The 19,553-nt window shown below is 54.0% G+C and overlaps 8 protein-coding genes across 8 annotated transcripts; 4 read left to right on the forward strand and 4 right to left on the reverse strand.

Annotated features, from left to right (window-relative positions):
- Nucleotides 1-824: 824 nt before the first annotated feature.
- fumR (Zn(II)2Cys6 domain-containing transcription factor fumR) lies at nt 825-2,120 on the reverse strand (the record flags this gene model as incomplete). The annotated part of the gene is made up of 1 exon (XM_067619002.1): nt 825-2,120. One exon carries the CDS (start codon nt 2,118-2,120, stop codon nt 825-827), a length of 1,296 nt encoding a protein of 431 aa, XP_067473531.1.
- A 1,083-nt stretch (nt 2,121-3,203) lies between these two features.
- On the forward strand, nt 3,204-5,028 carry ASPBRDRAFT_138423 (MDR family MFS transporter; the record flags this gene model as incomplete). The annotated part of the gene is made up of 2 exons (XM_067618994.1): nt 3,204-3,442; nt 3,534-5,028. The coding sequence occupies 2 exons, from the start codon at nt 3,204-3,206 to the stop codon at nt 5,026-5,028; spliced, it is 1,734 nt and encodes a 577-aa protein (XP_067473532.1).
- Nucleotides 5,029-5,219: 191 nt separating this feature from the next.
- ASPBRDRAFT_164061 (uncharacterized protein) lies at nt 5,220-6,645 on the reverse strand. Its single transcript, XM_067619524.1, has 2 exons — nt 6,094-6,645; nt 5,220-6,026 (listed from the first exon to the last, which is right to left on the reverse strand). The coding sequence occupies exons 1-2, from the start codon at nt 6,250-6,252 to the stop codon at nt 5,670-5,672; spliced, it is 516 nt and encodes a 171-aa protein (XP_067473533.1). The 5' UTR covers nt 6,253-6,645; the 3' UTR covers nt 5,220-5,669.
- On the forward strand, nt 6,604-8,519 carry ASPBRDRAFT_201185 (cytochrome P450; the record flags this gene model as incomplete). Its single annotated transcript, XM_067621514.1, has 4 exons — nt 6,604-6,662; nt 6,697-6,898; nt 6,986-8,092; nt 8,190-8,519. The coding sequence occupies 4 exons, from the start codon at nt 6,604-6,606 to the stop codon at nt 8,517-8,519; spliced, it is 1,698 nt and encodes a 565-aa protein (XP_067473534.1).
- A 275-nt stretch (nt 8,520-8,794) lies between these two features.
- On the reverse strand, nt 8,795-9,802 carry ASPBRDRAFT_35316 (amidohydrolase family protein; the record flags this gene model as incomplete). Its single annotated transcript, XM_067623335.1, has 1 exon — nt 8,795-9,802. One exon carries the CDS (start codon nt 9,800-9,802, stop codon nt 8,795-8,797), a length of 1,008 nt encoding a protein of 335 aa, XP_067473535.1.
- A 537-nt stretch (nt 9,803-10,339) lies between these two features.
- On the forward strand, nt 10,340-11,767 carry ASPBRDRAFT_138510 (amidase; the record flags this gene model as incomplete). Its single annotated transcript, XM_067618999.1, has 1 exon — nt 10,340-11,767. The coding sequence occupies one exon, from the start codon at nt 10,340-10,342 to the stop codon at nt 11,765-11,767; it is 1,428 nt and encodes a 475-aa protein (XP_067473536.1).
- On the reverse strand, nt 11,646-13,412 carry ASPBRDRAFT_49174 (serine hydrolase domain-containing protein; the record flags this gene model as incomplete). Its single annotated transcript, XM_067626267.1, has 1 exon — nt 11,646-13,412. A coding segment is annotated over exon 1 (1,142 nt), but the record flags the coding sequence as incomplete, so codon positions are not given.
- Nucleotides 13,413-14,681: 1,269 nt separating this feature from the next.
- ASPBRDRAFT_49176 (uncharacterized protein) lies at nt 14,682-18,978 on the forward strand. Its single transcript, XM_067626268.1, has one exon. The coding sequence runs from the start codon at nt 14,749-14,751 to the stop codon at nt 18,886-18,888; it is 4,140 nt and encodes a 1,379-aa protein (XP_067473538.1). The 5' UTR covers nt 14,682-14,748; the 3' UTR covers nt 18,889-18,978.
- Nucleotides 18,979-19,553: the final 575 nt, after the last annotated feature.

The following is a 19,553-nucleotide window of genomic DNA, read 5'->3' on the forward strand; positions in this document are numbered from 1 at the left end:
GAGTAGTAGTAGTAGTAGTAGTAGTAGTAGTAGTAGTAGTAGTGATAATATATTCAATTAACCTAATACAGCCGCTTATATATATATCGCAGCTATGTAGGTGGTGCCCCTTACCCAGCACCAAGATTTCCAAATCATTTCCATTGATGAATTATCCTAAAATAAACAGATCCTCCACCTCTCGGCTAGAATCTAGACTCTTATAAACAATTCGTTTCTATGGCATAGTTGCTTACGCCAACACTGGCATCCACTCATGCTAGACCAGCCAAATAACGTGTCTACGTGCGCAACAAAATCTTCACCCCTTGATGAGCAAATTGTTCAGGAAAGCCAAGCCATAGTGGCTGTGTAGATTTATTGTTCGAGCCCCTTGCCTTTTTACTAACTCCGATACTCCCGACTGACCCCCCTCCCCCCAAATTTCCAAGCAGCCGCAAATCAGACAGCGGGTATGCTGGTATCATAGCAAAGTAGAAAATATGGAAGATGTGGATCCGTTGGAGATATCCCCGGACCTTGCCTAACGCCGATTCGGATAACACCCTACAAAAGATCCGGTATTCTAGTATGCACGCGAGCTATATATAATGCGCTTCATCCTGTCGTCTAGAGCAGTCGCCAGCATCAGGAGAGTTCAAATGCGGAGCAACGCTTGCTACGGACAAGACACCAGAGTGTCTCATAGTGCATGTGCCACAACAGTGATCATTAGGTCATTAGTCCGACACGAACACCCACGGCCGGTGGCATCGTCCATCCCAAAGGGGACAAGGTAAATCTATATCGTGTAGGGCACACGCGAAGGCCCCCCCTTTTGGGGGCTAACTCTCCTGCAATGACCGCTTAATCCAAGATATCGTCTTGGTCATCCCGAGCTCCCGCGCACTGATGGCCTGGAGAGTGATGGACACCACCTCATGCATCGCCGTCGAATGGTGACTGGCGCCCATCTCATGGCACAAGCTGCGGGCGGCTGCCGGTGGCGGCACATCCGGGAGCAAGACCATCTCGCGCAGCCGACCAAGCAGTTGCTCCGCGAGCTGTAGAATGACGGCGATCTGCAGCCGCGGGGAGGAGGCCGGGAGGGAGAAGGCGCCGATGTTGAGGGCGGGGAGCCCGATCCCCGTAGCGGGGAGGGAGGAGGAGGGACCGTGCTCCTGCCATGCTTGAATGTGGGCAAACATCTGGCTATAGCTGTCCAGCACCCGCAGGTGGCACGAGAGCACGAGCAGGATAGACGCCGGGTCCAGGCTGCGTAGTGCACGAGGCAGCTGCGGTGGGCCCGGAGGCGGGCTCTGCGTGGGGGCCCCGGTGGCGGCCAGGGCGTCCTGCTGGCTCAGGAGGTCAATGAGCTGCTGAGACAACAGGAAGGTTTGGTCCACGGCGAAGGTCGGTCGGTCCTCCTGGAAGTCATGGTCGGTGGCTGAGGTGGGCGAGGACGTTGATGGCGTTCCTCGTGGCTGTCGGTGGGCAATCTGCTGGGCGTGTGTGAGGAGGGTGACGTTGAGACGGCCGAGCTCAGCCACCCATTCGGTGCGGGTTGGCAGGGCAGTGGGCTCGGGAGGGCTACGGTGCGGCTGCAGGGGTATGCGTGAGGCTGGCGAGGTCTGGAGAGGATGGATAGGCGATAAGGGGGAGGCCGAGGTCGAAAAGGTGGTGGTGGTCAAGGCCAGCTCGCCGGGGGTGAGATCCACGAGGGCTATCGGGGGGGAGGTGTTCAGCAGATGGTCCCAATTGAACCCATCCACTGGGGTAAAGGGGTCGGATGTTGCGGTGGGCAAGGGGTCGAGTATCCCCGCCGGTTTCGGGCCTGTCAGCCCTGAAGGAAGAGGCGTGGCGGAGGGGTCGAGTTCCAGCAGGGTGGACGAATCGGGGGACCACAGGGCGCCCGACCTCGTCGGATGGACGGCGCTATTCAAAGCTTGAGAACACCCAAGCCTCTTGGCTTCGCTGGGCGATCTGCGATGCCGGGTCGGCGGACTGAAGACGCAGACGAGGCCGGCGCGAGCACATCGGACACAGACACTCTCATGTTCGGACCGGATACAGCGCAACTTCTGGGTATGGCACCGATCGCATGCCCGCCGAATCTTCGACGTGGTGGTTAAGTTGGTCATCTCAGGAGCCAGCAAAAGGAAACCGCCGCGCGCCCCATCTTGGCCTACATTTGTGAGACGACCAAGGATTAATAAGGGAAGCGAGATTCCCAGAGAAGGGGGTGGCTGAATCTTCAGCGAGCTGAGGGAATGTCAGACGAGCCTTACTGCTCTTGGCCAAGCCACCAGAACCCTAAAGCAGCTCTAACATCTGTCTAGCAGCAGGCAGTTCAGAGACGTGGTCGTCAGCACCCCGTAGGTGAGATGATGATCCATCGAAGAGGATGACAACTACAGGATGTTGCCAGACGACCCAATATGCACGCCAAGAAGGCCTATAGTGAGAGTGAGTGAGAGAGGAAGAGATCGAGTGAGAGTCATGAATCAAATGCTCATGTAGCCCGAGCCTATGTACATGCAGACCTTGGTATAACCCCCTCTGGACAAGGGAACATGAAATGACTTCTACTACAGCGAAGGAACTGGCAGAAATGTCCTTGTTACCTCCCTAATCTTTATATATCTCGTGATAACCCTGGGATTAGAAGTTAAGAAAAAAAAGCAAATAGACTCAAACTAACTACGTGTTCATGTCATGTCTAAAATATAACACGAGGGGGTACACCAGGACTAGAGCAAGGGACAAGACACGGAACTATCCGCGCCGAGTGGACGGAGGGACGAGGCAAGGGGGGCAGGGCAGTCAGCATCAATTCGGGGCATGAATCGCAAGATCACACCCACCCTTGCTGGCGCTGGAGTCGAGACGATCATCAAGCGGTCATGTTGGAGGAAGAATGCATCCATGGGTCACCGTCTGACTAACTGGCCGAAGATCGTCTGGTGGAGAGCCTCTCAAAACAACTCTAATTCGAGGCTGTCGGAGGGGGCGGTCTTAAAGCCCCTTTAACTCCGAACCTGGAGAATGATGGGCAACCCTAGCTGGCATGGGGAGGGCCCGTCACCATTTACGCCAGTCACCCCAGTGTGTTTCCCCCTTCTTTCTCCCGAATAAAGACACCTGGGAACCCCTGCACGGGCACCTGCGCACCTGGAACTATCCAACTACTCTCTCCTCCTCTCCGCAAGACACACCGAGCCAGAATGTCGAGTGAAAAGGAGTCCGCCCCCAATGCTCCCGCCCCTCCAGCACCACCACCACCACCGTCCGATCCTCCCCGGCGAGATTGGCGGTTTTGGGCCATTTTCCCTCCGCTATGTGTGGCTACATTACTGTCAGCGCTAGAGTCTACGGTCGTGTCGACTGCCCTGCCCTCGATTGTGGATGAGCTCCACTCGGGCGATCTGTACATTTGGTTTGTCAATGGCTACTTCTTAACTTTGTAAGTTTACCCCTCCCCCCCCCCTCTCCTACACCCTATGAACTGCCGCTGGACATCTCATCCTGAACAAGAGTCTCACACACACCCACAGCACCGCATTCCAACCCCTGTATGGCCAATTGGCGCAAGTGTTCGGCCGGCGCTGGCTGCTGATCGGGGCCGTGGCAATATTTGCGTTGGGCAGTGGCATCAGCGGCGGTGCCAGCAGCTCAGCCATGCTGCTGGTCGGGCGAGTCATTCAAGGCGCCGGTGGCGGCGGCATCAGTCTCATGACGCAGTTGGTCATTAGTGACTTGGTGTCGGTGCGCGAACGAGGCAAGTTCATGGCCATCATCTTCACCACCTTCTCGCTGGGGACCTCGCTGGGCCCGTTTATTGGCGGCGCGCTGGTCGACAACACCACCTGGCGCTGGGTGTTCTACATCAACTTACCCATCGCCGGCGCCGCCCTCGTCTTGCTGTACTTCTTTCTGCAGGTGCATTTCCAGCGGCGACTCACGGTGCGACAGAAGGTGAGCCGGATCGACTTTGTCGGCAATGCCATTCTGATCGCCTCGGTTACCTCCATCCTCATTGCCCTCTCCTGGGGCGGCTCCAAGTATAGCTGGCGCTCCTGGCATGTGCTGGTGCCCTTGCTGGTGGGCTTTGCGGGCACCGGTTTCTTTCACTTCTACGAGAGCACCCGCTTCTGCAAGGAGCCGACCTTGCCCACGCGGATCCTCGTCAGCAACCGGACCACCTCCATTGTCCTCTTCTGTTCGTTCTGTCAGTTCCTGCTGTCCTTCTGGACCATCTACTTCCTGCCCATCTACTTCCAGGGCGTCCGCCTCGTCTCCCCCGAGCGCAGTGGCGTCTTACTCCTTCCGTTTGTGATTACCAGTCTGCCGATCGCCATGCTCTTTGGCAATCTGCTCACCCGGTGGGGCCGGTACAAGCCCATCCACAGTGTGGCGTTCATGCTGATCACCCTGGGCACCGGGCTGTTCATCCGCCTGGATCAGCACTCGTCCATGGCGGAGTATGTCATCTTCCAGATCATCACCGCGGTGGGCACGGGCATGATCATGTCGACCTTGCTGCCCGCCGTGCAGGCCCCATTGCAGGACACGCAGGTGGCCCCCGCGACGGCGACCTGGGGCTTTTTGCGAGCGTACGGCGGCATCTGGGGGGTGGCCATCCCGGGTGCGATTTTCAACTCTCAGATCCAGACCAATCTGTACAAACGCGTGAGTGATCCCGATGTGCGACGCACCCTGGGCAGTGGATCGGCCTACTCGCATGTGTCGAGCTCCTACATTCGATCCCTGCCCGCCGACATCCGCGATGATGTGGTCAGCGTCTATGTTGACGCCCTCCGTATTGTGTGGGCCACCGCCACAGCCTTTGCGGGTCTCTGCTTCCTGCTCACGCTCCTGGAGAAGGAGGTCCCCTTGCGCACCTCGGTGAAATCCGACTACGGGATGCGTCGTCGGGACCAGGAGAAGAAGACCGCAGGGGATAGCAATGGGAATGCGGAGTCCAGCCAGTCCACCTCGAGCCCGGACGCCTCGTCTACACCGCGCCCTCCTAACCCGCATGCATCATAGCCTTGTTGTGTCAATTCTTGCCTCTTCTGTATTAACTCTTTCGCTTTCTGAGAGACCTACTTTTTTTCTTTTTTTCTTTTCTTTCTCTCATTTCTTCTCCTCACTTCTCTCCCGTAGCTCTAGTGACAGGATTGTTTCAGTCCCCGCCAGCTGCATTCTCTAATGCCATTTAATTCGATGTGAATGTTGTGCCCATTATCATCAGTAGTAGCATGTTGATTCGAGATTACAGTAGTCGAGTTACGCTCTTTAACTGTATAATGTAAACTGAAGATGTGAGAGACAAACCGCGTACCAGGCTGTGGTCAGTTATTGGCACTGTACGTGATTTGTTTCCCGTCCCGCCCACCATTCACTCAAGCTTCGCTCGCCGATCCAAGCATGCTACGAACCCATGGAACCCCGACGCACTTGACGGCTCTTCATTCCGCTCGCGGAAGCACGAGGCTCATTGTCTATTGTCTATTGTCTCAACGCCTTGCCAGGCTGCGTGATCGACCATTCTACCCGGATCCGGCCTACGGTCGGTCTTGGAAGACCAGAAAACGAGGGATGTGAGATTGGGTCACAGTTAACATATGATTTGTGTAGGCTAGCTGAGTTACGCGGGCATGCTAACTCTCCCTCGTCGAGTCGTCCGCTTACTGCGAGTTGTTGGTACCGTCCGCGGGCTTGCGGTAGTTGGGATCCATGGTAATCTCCTGCATCTCCTCGAAGGTTCCGTAGGTCGACTTCCCGTTCTCGATGTGCACCACCTTGCCGTGCTCGACAAAGGTCTCGACCCAGCCGAGACTGGTGACCACATGGTGCTTGGAAATGTAGGGCACCTCCTCCGCCTGCAGAGCGTGGAATTCCGGGTCCCGACTGACCTTGGAGAGGTCCTCGAGGGTCTTGAAGTAGAATTCCACGGCAAAGTCATGATCGTCTATTACCCATCCCCGGTTGGCCTTCTGATTCATGGCTTCGACGACCTTGCGGGTCTTCTCCGGGGTGTAGACCTGCAGGGAAGAGTTCAGTCGAGGACAGTTTATTATGATTAGGGGGGGGAGGAGGAAGAAATCCTACCTGAGCGTATCCCCAAATGCCATGCTTTTCGTGCAAACGGGCGGCCTTTTCGGCGAATTGAGTGCCGAACTTGTGGGCTTCAGCTTCCGTCTTGTCCTCGGTCTTGTAGTGGGCGATGCGCAGACGCAAGATACGGTCGCGGGTGCCGTAGGTAGACATGATGATATGATGAGATGATGATACGATGAGATGATGATACGAAGAGAGTTCGGGTGATTATAATGGGAATTGGGATTAGATACAGATGTTACGGCCTTGCGAGGGTGGTTCTTTTAAGCTGTCTGCCTCTTTATAGCCAGGAGACGGAATAGGGAAATTGAGTCTCAGCTTCAACCTCCACAGCGGAGGAACGGACATAGCGGAGTTAAGGGCCCAAAGGACCGGACGCAGTGACCAAGAGAGAGGGGATCTGGCAGAAGGCGAACGGGCCTGAGCACATGCAGCAGACGATCGCGCTTGTCGATCCCTCCCTTGCCTAGTCCAGCCTGGTTCTAGGGTGGCCCTATCACCATGCGTCCGAAACGCCGACGCAGCCGACAGCGCCGAGGAATGACTGGGCTGGGGATTGGGTATGCATAAGTGCATATGCATGCATACCTATAGCCCAGATCGAAGACCGTCAGAGATCGACGAGACCGGATGGCGTCTCAAAAAGAGCAGACCCAGCGCACTCTCGCCCTCCGCTTCTGGAAGAGCGAGTGAGGACGAAATTCGAAAACAGACGGCTAAGGCATTCATCATGGAGGTGGGACTGTTCCAAACAATGTTGGCCAATGCCAAGGGCCTCATACTGGCCGCGCTAGTGGTAAGGATGGGTCCCGCCCGATGCTTTTGAATTTTCGGATATGAGATCGACCAAACCTCTAAAATTGGGCTGTGCGCGTTCTTCTAGTCTCTGGGTTGCTGGGTGATCTACACGCTCTATTTCCATCCACTGGCCCGAATTCCGGGCCCTAAATGGTGGATCATCAGCCGGATTCCCTACTTCCGCAGCATCACCACGGGCCAATTCATCCACTCGGTGCGGGCCCTGCACGAGCGCTATGGCCCCGTGGTGCGCCTGGCGGCCAACGAGGTCTCCTTTACCGATCCGCAAGCGTGGCAGGATATCTATGGCCATCACGGCGGCGACCGGGCCTTCCCCCGCAACCCCGTCTGGTATCAACCGGCCTTGAATGGCGTGCATCACATCCTCTCCGCCAGCAACAGCGACCATGCTCGCATTCGCCATCTGCTCTCGCACGCCTTTTCCGAGCGGGCGCTCAAGTCCCAGGAGCCCATGATCCAGGTCTTCTTCAACCTGCTCATTGAGCGCTTGCGCCCGCTGGCCGACGGGCGGCAGGCGATCAACATCAATGACTGGTTGCAGTACACCACCTTCGACATCACGGGCGAGTTGGAATTCGGCGAATCGTTTGGCTGTCTGGAGAAGGGCGAGTATCACCCTTGGATCAAAGTGCTGCTGTCGAACTTTCGGAAAATCATTCTCTTTGGGGCCAGCCAGCTGATCCCGGGGCTGCGGTTCCTGGTTGGGCTGACCATCCCCAAGGCCGTGATGCAGCAGCGCCAGCAGCACTTTAGTTACACCGTCGACAAGGTCAGCCGCCGGCTGGCACGAGGTAACGACCCCATGCGCCCGGATTTCCTCACCTACATCAATCGGTACAATGAGGATGAGAAGAAGGGGATGAGTCGCGCCGAAATCGACTCGACCTTCAACGTGCTGGTCATCGCCGGCAGCGAAACCACGTCGACCTGCATGACCGCCACCCTGCACTGTCTCCTCCGCAATCCAGCCACTCTGCAGCGGCTCCAGAACGAGATTCGCTCCACGTTTGCCCATGACTCGGACATCACCTTCGACAGCACCATTCCCCTGCGCTATCTGAATGCCGTCATCGAGGAGTCCCTCCGTCTGTGTCCCCCCGCCCCGACCATGTTGCCTCGCGTGACTCCGGCCGCGGGGGCATATGTCTGTGGATACTGGCTGCCGGGAGGGGTCAGTTCTCTCTCTTTATATATATATACATATATATATATCCCTCTCTTCCCTGTCCCTGGACCAATCGCTGACTCGTAGGTGGAATGAAAACTAGACCGCCGTCGAAATCAGCCAATATGCCATGAGCCGCTCCTACGACAACTACAGCGATCCTGATCGCTTCATCCCCGAGCGCTGGCTCCCCGACGAGAAGCCCAACCTCCACCCGCATGATGCCCGCGCGCACCGGCCCTTCAGCTTCGGTCCGCGCAACTGTCTCGGCCGCAGTCTGGCCTGGATGGAGATTCGCTGCATTATCTGCAAGCTGTTGTGGAACTTCAACCTGCGGATGGAGAGTCCGGACTACGAATGGAACGAGCAGGGCACCTACGTGATGTGGGACAAGAAGCAGATGCTTGTCAGTCTCACCCCCGTGAAGCGGTAAAAAAAAGAAAGGGAAGGCCTTGCTTCGCTGGGGAGGGAGTAGGGTGGAATACTCGGACCTCTGCAGTTAGTTCCTCCTGGGACCGTACTCCATCTACATATATGACAGTATACATGAGAGTACACATGAAAGTAGTTCACGTATGAAAGTCCAAAACAATCCTAAATTCAGAATGCTTACTAGACACGTGCACTCTCTACAGACCTCTATCCTCAGCATAGAAAATTGATAGCTCATTACAATTATATAGTTAGAAGCATCACGTAGGCACATGCTTAGACTCCTCCCTTAGTCCAGGGATGCTGGCAGGCCCGCTCCGTCGCGGCGGGAAACAGCTGCCAGCCATTCATGCCAATCGTCTCCGGAGGGATGCCATTCTCCTGCTCAAAGCGTTTTACATCCGACCGATTCTCCTCCATGGTGGTCGGGGTCGAACAGGGCACCCCACAATCCGACCCATACACACAATGTGCCACGCCACACATACGCACCGCCGGAGCCAAGCCGGTCTTGGCTGTCGCGGCCGTATCGACATAGAGACGACGCAACGCCGCCTCGACCTCCTCACGACGGAGCCCCTGTGGGTTCGGGACCCAGCTCTCCGTGCCCAGGAGGGCCAAGCGACCTGAAAGGACCGGCACCGCGGCGCCGCAGTGGCCCAGCACAAACACAATGTCCGGGAAGTCGCGGAACACCCCCTGATAGAGCATCGCCACCACGGTGCGCGTCGTATCCAGGGCCACTTCCACCAGGGGTGCGGGCAGCCCGTGCTGCGGCGGCGCCATGGCATTCGGGTGGATGTGCACGACCGCACGGCGCGTTTGGAGCTCCTCCCACACCGGCCGTAGCCGGGGGTCTGCCAGCGACACGCCGTTGTAGACTGTCGAGGTGGCAAACCCGTCGGCGGGAATGCGATAGGGCTCACTGTTGCGGTCCGTCACCCGCTGGATCTCCTCAAGACAGGCGTCCGGATTGTCGGTGGGCAGCCCTGCCAGCAAGCCGAATCGACCTGGCCACTGTCGCACCATCTGCGCCCCGTAGTCATTGGACCGGCGGAGGCCCTCCACGGGGCCCGGGGGAATCGCGCTGAGCATCTGCAGCTGAACGCCGGCGGTGTCATTGTACCGGAGGGTCTCGTCGGGCTGCCAGTGGTAGGGCTCTTGCACCAGGAAGCATGCTTGATGGAAGGCCTTCATGCCTTCGCGGGCGGCCTCCTCGCTCTTGGGGACTTGGAAATGCCCATGGATGTCCAGCCACCCGGTCGGTTGTCGTGCGGACGTCATGTTGGCTTTGCGGGACGATCGTCTCTGCTCATGCCAGACGACCCAAGGGGGCAAGTTGGTTGTAGGCGAGTCGGACCTTTGGGTGGTGGTGAGAGACTCTGCAAGGGATTGCGGGTGACGGTGTTTACTGCAAACGTCATGACCGCGGTCCTTATATCCGCTAACCCCCGGACCCAGACAATGAACCTTCTCTGCGTTTCAACCCTTATCTCCGAAAGCTTGAGTAGTTAGGTCCGTCTTAACTCCATCTCCGTTCGGCGCGTCCACTAGGGCTGTTTGATACACGCGATCATGGTGATCGCATCCTTGCTTCATGACGGACCATTCACTCTACCGTTCGCCGCAGTCGGACGCAGTCGGACGCAGATCCAGAGTGCAACCTGACGCCGATGACGCCCACGACAAACGCACGAAGAGTTATTTGGGATGTCTAGAACCGGCGCAGGTCGTGAGTAGCATGACCTTCGATTATCCCTCTTGCCCAACAGTGGCAGTCCTTGCATTCCTTCGGGCCAGCTCTCACACCCCAACCTTACGATGCCTCGGATCGATTTGTCCGAGTTGACTATCGCCGACGTGCACACGGCATTCCACCGCGGAGACTACAATGCTGCGGAGCTAGTGCAAGCTTATTTGACACGCATCCATCGGGTTGACCCCCGGCTCAATGCCATCCTGGTCCTCAACCCAAATGCGGTCCAAGAAGCTGAAGCCCTGGACGATGCCTTCCGAGCTTCCCGCACACTACGCCCGCTCCATGGGGTGCCCGTGCTGGTGAAGGACAATATCTACACCAGTGCGATGGCGACGACCTATGGTTCCAAGGTCACCGTGTCGCGCCCACATCTACCCCTCGACGATGCCCAGGTAGTTAAGCAGCTGCAAGACGCCGGGGCCATCATTCTGGGGAAGACCACGCTGCCGGATTGGGCGACCGACTACTTCAGCGCCTCGACGGTCTCGACGTGGACCCAGAATCCCTATGACTTGGCTCGGGACCCCGGCGGTTCCAGCAGCGGCACCGCCGCGGGGATCGCAGCCAACCTGGCCCTGGTGGGCGTGGGGACCGACACGGGGGGCTCCATCCGGCTGCCCTCCTCGTTCTGTAACGTGGTCGGCATGCGGCCCACCGTAGGTCTGATCAGCCTGGATGGCGTGTCTCCCTTTGTGGGCTGCCAGGACACCGTAGGACCAGTGTGTCGCACCGTCACCGACGCCGCGCGCTTACTCGACACGCTCATCCTGCCCACCAGTCCGCTATATCTGGCTCCCAAAGGAGGCTCCTACGCGGCGCATCTCCTCCCCGATAGCCTCCCGGGCCCCGTTCATCTGGGCCATCTGCCCCAGCTGGGTGCGGATGATGAAGCCGTGAAAGCCCTCTTCACTCAGGTCCTCACCCGTCTGCGCGGGCATGCGTCGGTCACCGTCCACGACCTCGACATTCCCAGCCTCTCCTCGACGCTCGCAGAAGCCTCCATCATGCTCAGCCGTGGTAAACAGGATCTCGACGACTTCTTGCAGACCAGGGTGGGAACCAGTCTGAAGACGATCTATCAGGATCACGCCTACCCGCCCACCAACTTCGGAATCCCGGCGGCAGCAATGGACGCGTCGACCCTGACGGACCGCGACAAAGCGTCCAACGCCCGCGATGCCCTCGATCGCATCATTACCACCCACTTGCAGCAGGCGGGGGTCGAAGTGCTCGTGTTTCTGACCGCAGGACGGGCAGCTCCGCGCCGGGAGGAGATTACCCCACAGATGGGGGCGACCTTCCCCGTGCATGCCATGCTGGCCAGTACGTTGCAATGGCCCGCCATCTCAGTGCCCATTGGGTTTACGGCTACCGGCCTGCCGGTGGGACTCGAGATACTCGGCAGGCCGCTCAGCGACCAACGCCTGTTAGAAGTGGCCTTTGTGATCGAGCAGATTATTCAGGGACGCCGCCCCCCCAAATTAGATTAGCTGTAGACTACCCTATAATATCCTGTCTTGTGACCAGTATCTTCCGGGCAATATATATTTCCCACATGTATGAACTCCTAACAATACAAGAACAGCAGAAGGAATACACGCCCTCCTCGTTTTTCACGGGCTAGTCAGTCTCCGTTAACACTCGCCGGATTTCTGCTACTCCACGGTGCGTCGTCAACACGCGCTCGACATCACTCTCCTCATGGTGTGAAGAGAATTTGGCAATCACCAGCTCATTGTCCGGATCCACAAACAGATTCTGACCGTGAATGCCCATGGCGAAGATCATGCGGGGCGCGTCGTGCACCACGTACCAGCCATTCCGGTAGGACATATTCTGGTACACCGGAGCGAAGAGCGGTGCGAAGGCGCCATCATTCCAGGCCTGGCGGTCTCCGTTGTTCCAGGTGTCTTCGAGCACCTCGGGGGGCACCACCTGTCGCGAATCCCATCGTCCGTTCTGTAAGAGGAGCTGTCCGACGCGGGCGAGATCCTGTAGGGACGAGCACACCCCCCCAGAGGCGCGGGACCTGCCCCCGCGGTCGACGGTGACTTGCGCATCGCTGGCGCTGCCCATCGGCTGCCACAGGTATCGGCTCAGGAGGCTGGGGAACGACTCCCCGGTGGCTGCCTCCAGCACGAGGCCGAGTAGGTCGATATTGGGCGAAAAGTACCAGAAGGTGCCCCCGTGCGGCGCCTTGGCGGGCGCCTGGAGGTAATGGGCAAAGTAGTCGCGCATGGTGAGAGGCAGATCCGTATCCTTGGGCTCGGCCCAGTGGATGGCCACTTCATACAGACGCGCTTCGTCGTCGGTATAGTAAACCCCCGCACGCATATCGATCAAGTTCTGCAGCGAGCAGCCCCGATAGGCACTCGTGGCGGCCAGCTGCGGCAGATAGTGCTCGACCGGACGCGTCGGGTCCAGTTTACCCTGCTGGGCGAGGATGCCGACCAAGAGTCCCGTCATTGACTTGGAGGCCGACATGTAGATATGCTGGTCGGCGGCCGAGTGGCCATGGTAGTAGCCCTCGAAGCGGACCTGGCTGCGGTGCAGCACCAGGATGCTGTCCGTGTCAGTGTGCTGGAGGAATTCCTTCCAGTTGTACTGAGGGCCATCCGGGTTTTTGGGGTCCTGGGGGATGGAAAATGCCTCGAACGAGGTCTCCTGGCGGGGCAAGTCCCACGAGACGTCCTCGTCCGTCGGGATGGACGCAGTCGGAATAAACTTCTCAACGGTGCGAAAACTGGTCTTGTTGACGGGGGCCATCTTCCAGTTCCCTAACGTCGGTTCCGGGTGTTTGGGGTTCGGTGAGCGAGAAGCCGCGGCGGTGGATTGCGCTCGAAGATGCGTGGAGCTTCCAAGGGCCATCCGACCGCTGCGCGGACCGGGTCGGAGATTATACCCCATGGCCAAGATGGAGCGGCGCATCATCATCATAATGACGATAATGATGGAGACTGATGAAGGGTGATCAGTTGATGACCGAGTTTGTGTGGCAATCGCCTTTTGTTTATATTTTCGTAGGGAACGGCGCGGCTGAGAGGCTCAACGTGGCCAATGCGGGTAACCAATGACGTGCAGAAGCCCAATAAAAGCCAGCTAATCGTCTAAGTGGCCTATATTCATGTAGTCCAGTTATCGACAGGTGGCGATAAGTGGTTGATATACAATTTATGTGGAGCATGGAACCACCTAGTGAACTGTAATGAATCATTTTGCATGTTCTGGTGAAACTCAAAAACCCAATCCGGAACTTCCGCATCCAGGAACTGTCTTATAGTGACATCAGGGATCTAAGTTGTCACTACACTATTTGAATGCCAGAGGCCCAGAGCAGTGAAAGGTTACAGGAGAAGGCACCATTGTGTCCTTATGATTCCCGCGGACTACAACCTGGTCAGTGATTCCAGTTAACAGATGTCCGGGTGATCACATGAGATCTAGTTTACAAGAGATCTTTTGCTATGTTCGTTAGGCGAAAACTAAACTCAGAACGACGGGTAACTCTGTGTAATACTACCCTTTCTTCCCTCTACACTGGAAGAGTAATGACATTGCAATGGAATACTATATAGGCATGGGAACTCCAAACGCTTTGATTAGTTAGATTTCTTGAAAGAGGGAGTGCAATGCTATTATACTACTAATTATAATAATATTACTTTTTATCAAGGTCTTACTGGATAAGAGTTGTTGATTGCCCGAGCGCTGCCTTTATCAGCACTTTTCTGCTTAACAAGTCCGCCTTGTAGCGAGTGAACTAGCAGGGGTCCGTAACAGGCATGTAAGGACCGGGTTCCCACACCGTATATGCAGTGCATCACCCCCAGTGGATTGGGTATTGGTGGTGAATCAGAAGATTTAGATCTAATACATACTATAGATTAATAGTAGAATGCTATTAACGAGTATCATGACTTGCAGACCTCACCTTGATGCAATTCTGAAGGGTCCTGATCCTCCAGGCTGGTTCGCTCCAATCTGTCACAGGCTCCCAGCAACCTTCATATTATATGATAAAGGGGGATAGAGCTACTATTGATAATTTCCTAATTCTGATAACCACTCCAGTATTTTATTCTAATGGTATCAAGCACCAAAATCTGGTTATTCTATTATATACCCTTGACGCTTTGCCCCTAATTGATTAATTAGGTGACATGCACAAAAGAAATGAATCACATCAGGAGATAATGAATAGCCGCTTTTCCATCAATACCGAGCCCCTTTGGGCCAATCAAGAGAATCCATTTGATAAATCACACCGCCTCAAACCCGACCGCTACGTAGAAGCTCAGAGCCTCAACAATACAAGGCTGGACCTTTGGGGGGAGATACCGCAGAGGCCTGTGCGGTCCTTCCTCTCTCCCCCTTACCCGCACTTTTCCTCAATCCAACCCACCACTTGAGTTAATTTTGATCCCTTCCGACTCACCTCCTCAAGCCTTCAACAGAAATTAGCATTGGTCCAATGAAATCTGAAAGTGATCCAGGTATTACTGGCCATCAACAAACTCCTCCCCAACCGGACGGAAGACACGAGTTCGGCGTCGCAATCCTATGCGCACTGCCACATGAGGCCAGCGCTGTACATGCTCTATTTGACCATGAGTATGATGCCCAGATGTACGGCAAGAGTCCGAACGACAGGAATACGTATAGTACGGGGATAATCGGGGGCCACAATGTTGTCCTGGTGCATATGCCGAACATGGGAATCGCAGCAGCAGCGACTGCGGCGGCTTATCTCCATACGAGTTTTGAGGGCATTCGACTGGCTTTAGTAGTCGGGATCTGTGGGGGGGCCCCCCAGGGAGGAGATAGCCCGTCGAGAGAAATACTACTAGGTGATGTGGTTTTCAGCGACGGTCTTATCCAATATCGCTTCGGGCGGCAGTATCCTCACAACCGCTTCTTACGCAAGGAAACACCGAGAGATATATTACCCCGGCCGGGGAATGAGCTACGTGCAGTGCTGGCTAAGTTGAAGACTTCACAGGGGCGCGAGTGGCTTGGGCGCACTACGCGAAGTATTTTGTGCGAACTGCGAGAGACCCTGTGCGACGGCTTAAGACACCCAGGGGCGGCGCTCGACTGTCTTTTCGATTCACATTACATGCATAAGCATCCGAAAGGGAGTGATTGCCAACTTTGCGCCAAGGATGGGGAACGATATGACATTTGTGAGCTGGCAGCTGAATCATCATGCGTGCAGCTCGGGTGCCATCCTGCCAAGCAAATTCAGCGTCAGCGTCAACACGTGGACTTCCAACCAGATATCCATTTTGGCTTAATTGCCTCCGGTGATACTGTAATGAAGTCCGGATCTGATCGTGACGCTATATCAGGACGTGATAAGGTCATTGCCTTCGAAATGGAAGGTGCGGGGGTCTGGGAGACATGCACAAATACATTGGTCATCAAGGGTGTCTGTGACTACGCAGATAGTCATAAGTGTAGAACATGGCAACGATATGCAGCTTTCACTGCGGCTGCTGCGACAAAAGCTTTCCTCAGGATGTGGAGCCCCGGAAGCTCGTCATCGGCTAGGTTCGAAGGAAGGACAATGTGGTGTGACAGGGTGTTGGACATCCTTAGAAAGCTTGACCAATCCCCTTACCAGGACCGGAAAGAACGAAATCCTGAGCGTGTACTGGGAACATGCGAATGGTTTGTCCGTCATGCCCTTTTCCAGCGCTGGAAAGAGAGCAAGCAAGCTTGTATGCTTTGGGTGTCCGCCGACCCCGGCTGCGGAAAGTCAGTGCTTGCAAAATATCTGGTGGACTCCGTCCTTGTTTCTACGCAGACAAGAACAACATGTTACTACTTCTTCAAAGATGACTTTCCAGATCAAAGAAGCGTTACCTGTGCTCTCTGTTGTCTCCTACGGCAGATTCTCTTGCAGAATGAAACTTTATTCTCACAGAGGCTTGTGGAACGTATGTCAGTCGCAGGGGAGAGGCTGACAAACTCATTTCATACTTTATGGGAATTACTTCTTGACGTCTCAGGTAGTCCACGCGCTGGCGAAATTGTGTGCGTTCTGGATGCCTTTGACGAATGTGAGCCCAGTGGCAGGGTCCAGCTCGCCCAAGCTTTGTGTAAGCTATACAACGCACCAAAGAATATCAATTTGAAGTTCTTGATTACCAGTCGACCTTATGGTGAGATCCTGCGTGGCTTTCAGCCTCTCGAATGTCCCGGCCTACCCGTGATCCACCTGAGTGGAGAAAATGACGTGGAATCCAGACAGATTGCGACTGAGATCGGTCTCTATGTCAGAGCGAGGGTCAAAAGAATGCGGGAGAAACTCAAGTTGAGTATTCCCGAGGAGAGACTTCTCCTGAAAGAGCTCTTAAAGGTCCCAAATAGGACCTATCTTTGGGTACGGCTGACTATAGATGTGATTGAGCGGGATATTGATATCGATAAGACTGGAATCAAAGCAGCTATTTCCTGCCTTCCAGAGACGGTGGATGAAGCATATGAGAAGATTTTGCGTCGATGCCGCGACCCCCGGAAGGCAAAAAGAATATTTCATATCATGGTTGCTACTACGCGGCCTTTGACAGTGAAGGAGATGGATGTTGCTTTAGCAGTTACCGCCAGTCACAAGAAGCACGGGGACCTCGAGCTCAAACAAGAAGATCGGTTACACGCCATCATACGAGAAATGTGCGGTCTCTTTGTTACAGTGATTGACGGTCATGTTTATTTTCTACATGAAACATCCAGAACATTTCTTGTAAAACCAAAAGGAACAAAGAACAATGGCCGCGCCTGTGAGAATATTTCGTGGAAGCACTCGATTATCTTGCATGATGCACACTACTTGGTGACTCAGATATGCTCAACATATCTTCTCCTCGAGGAATTCGGAAAATCAAATGCTCTACGACATATAAGCGCTGAAAGATATGCCTTCCTTGACTATGCAGCGACTTTCTGGACCCTCCATGCTCGTCAAGCCCTGACAGTCGACAGTTCTCTGCTTCTCTCAATGCTACAACTGATCGATGTGCAATCTCAATGTTACAAGACCTGGACCAGGATATACTTTAGCAGAGGAGACGATAGATGTCTCCTAAAAGTCGACAGTCTAATAATTGCGGCGTACTTTGGGCTTTGTCCGTTGGTATCGAGCCTACTTTCAACAGGGGATACGGATATCGAACGCGTTGACTTGTGCTACGGGCGATCAGCGCTTCACTGGGCTGCTGTCAACGGACACATTGAGGTTACCAAACATTTGGTTCTACGACCGCGCTACAAATTTATGGAAATAATAAGGATCGGTCATCTTATGCATCTACGGGACGCACAGGGTCGCACGCCTTTGATGAATGCAGTTGTGAATGGTCATGTTGAAATTGCAAAGATTTTGCTCCGGCTAGGGTCCGAAAATGACATACGGGACGCGCTCGGTAGAACATCGGCTGAGTATGCGGTGCTTAACAAGAATAAGCAAATGATCAGTATGCTCAAAGAGCATGGATTGAAAATCAATACGACTGAAGAAGTTCTGACATTTACGGACGTTGATCGGCATGAACTCTTGCGTATGGCTGCCCGGTATGGCCACACAGAGGTGGTGATAGCACTCCTGAGGAATACGTCTGATTCGCAAATTGAGACATGGCTTAAAGAGCTCCTCTGGATAGCCACACAGAGAGATCATGAAGACGTGATGAAAGCCTTGTTGGAGAGAATTCCAGAAAACACACAAATGTCAACACGGAGATATCGCCTAGTCAAGAGTTCGGATAGATGTCTTGATCAAGTGATTATGATGTTGCTCAAGGACGGGTTGGACAATATGATTCCCTTGGACGAGAACCAAAACCCCCTCATGACGACAGCCGCAGGAAGAGGGTACGACAACGTGGTTATGTCACTTATCAGCAAAAGTAAACAACATGAGGTTACCGATGCCCTTCCTCTGTGTCTAGCTGCCATGTGTGGACAAATTAAAACGGTTGAGTTGTTGCTCAAGCATGTGCATCCATCGAATATAGCGGAGTTCGCGGGTAGAGCCCTTCGAACGACTAGTGCTGCGTCGCAGGAAAGCCAGATTGCGATTGCCAAAATACTGATTAGAGGCGGGGCAGACATCAATCATGTACGACCGAGCAGTTATTATGAGCCCTGGAAATTTCACGGGCGGACACCCCTCACAGCAGCTGTACGAGAGAAACAAAGAGACCTCGTCGAGCTCCTTCTCGACAGCGGCGCCAATATTAACGCAGAAGGGTCTTTAGACACTCCTCTCAATATCGCCATTAAGCTAGAAGCTATAGAGATAGCTTTGCTTTTGATAGAAAGAGGAGCAGATATATCAAGGCGAAGCCACACAGGTAAAACGCCGCTAATGCTTGCAGCTGGTCGAGGAAGCCTAGATTTGGTCATGGCAATTCTGCTGAAAAAGGCTGATCCTGGAGCCAAAGATATTTACGGAAGAACTGCTCTCTACTACGCAACAAAGGGCGGCCATGCAAAAATAGCTAGCACGCTGGAACCGCTTCTGAATGGGCGACTAACTTTTCTAGAGAAATATGATATCATAATTTGGCTGTGGATACTATCATGTGCGTGTATCATTCCGATGTTTTAGTCCTTGGTCAGTGATTTAGCTGCAATCTTGCCATTGCATACAAATCATGCAATAACCACCCGTTTCACACAAGACAAGAACTATACTGGAACAAGAATCAAATAGAATCTCTGCACTGCCCATTGTAGTCAGCGACTATATTAAGTCAATTTCATCACATATATATCTGTCAAAAGCTTGCAAAAGACCATTTCGCATGTCTTATATTCTTTCACCTCATCTGATTAGTTGGATAGATCTTCTTATTAATAATTATATTCTACTATCTTATCCTGTTAACTTTTTTCTTGCTAATTTATCTCTATTATTTTATTTTATTCAGGTTCGAGTGGCGAACCGCCAAGTCAGGTCAGGTGAATCAGATTTTTTATACCTGCCGCCGGGTTAATGATTAGGTATAGAAAATATATATATCTGACTGTTAACTGGACGGTTAACTGTCTTACCTGGATCAGGCGGAAAGCAGGCAGAAATCAGGCAAAATTAGGTATTAATCTAACTAAATTAGACTAACTTAAGATAGTAATTTTCTGCTACTCTATACCAGATTCCTAAATAAATTAAATAAGCGAACCTAGGTTTAATTATAATTAAGATTTGTTAACTATTATACCTGATAATTAAGAGAAATTTTAACCTTAACCTAACCACTGGTTAACGGTCAG

This window comes from Aspergillus brasiliensis (genome assembly GCF_001889945.1).
Source record: "Aspergillus brasiliensis CBS 101740 unplaced genomic scaffold ASPBRscaffold_22, whole genome shotgun sequence".
Taxonomy (NCBI): domain Eukaryota; kingdom Fungi; phylum Ascomycota; class Eurotiomycetes; order Eurotiales; family Aspergillaceae; genus Aspergillus; species Aspergillus brasiliensis.

What these genes read in the sequence shown, in the direction of transcription:
- ASPBRDRAFT_164061 (XM_067619524.1), bottom strand. Translation starts at nt 6,252, where the DNA reads ATGTCTACCTACGGCACCCGCGACCGTATCTTGCGTCTGCGCATCGCC. An exon ending in GCATTTGGGGATACGCTCAG is followed by an intron (nt 6,027 to 6,093) that starts GTAGGATTTCTT and finishes TCTTCCCTGCAG; the next exon opens with GTCTACACCCCGGAGAAGAC.
- ASPBRDRAFT_49176 (XM_067626268.1), top strand. Translation starts at nt 14,749, where the DNA reads ATGAAATCTGAAAGTGATCCAGGTATTACTGGCCATCAACAAACTCCT.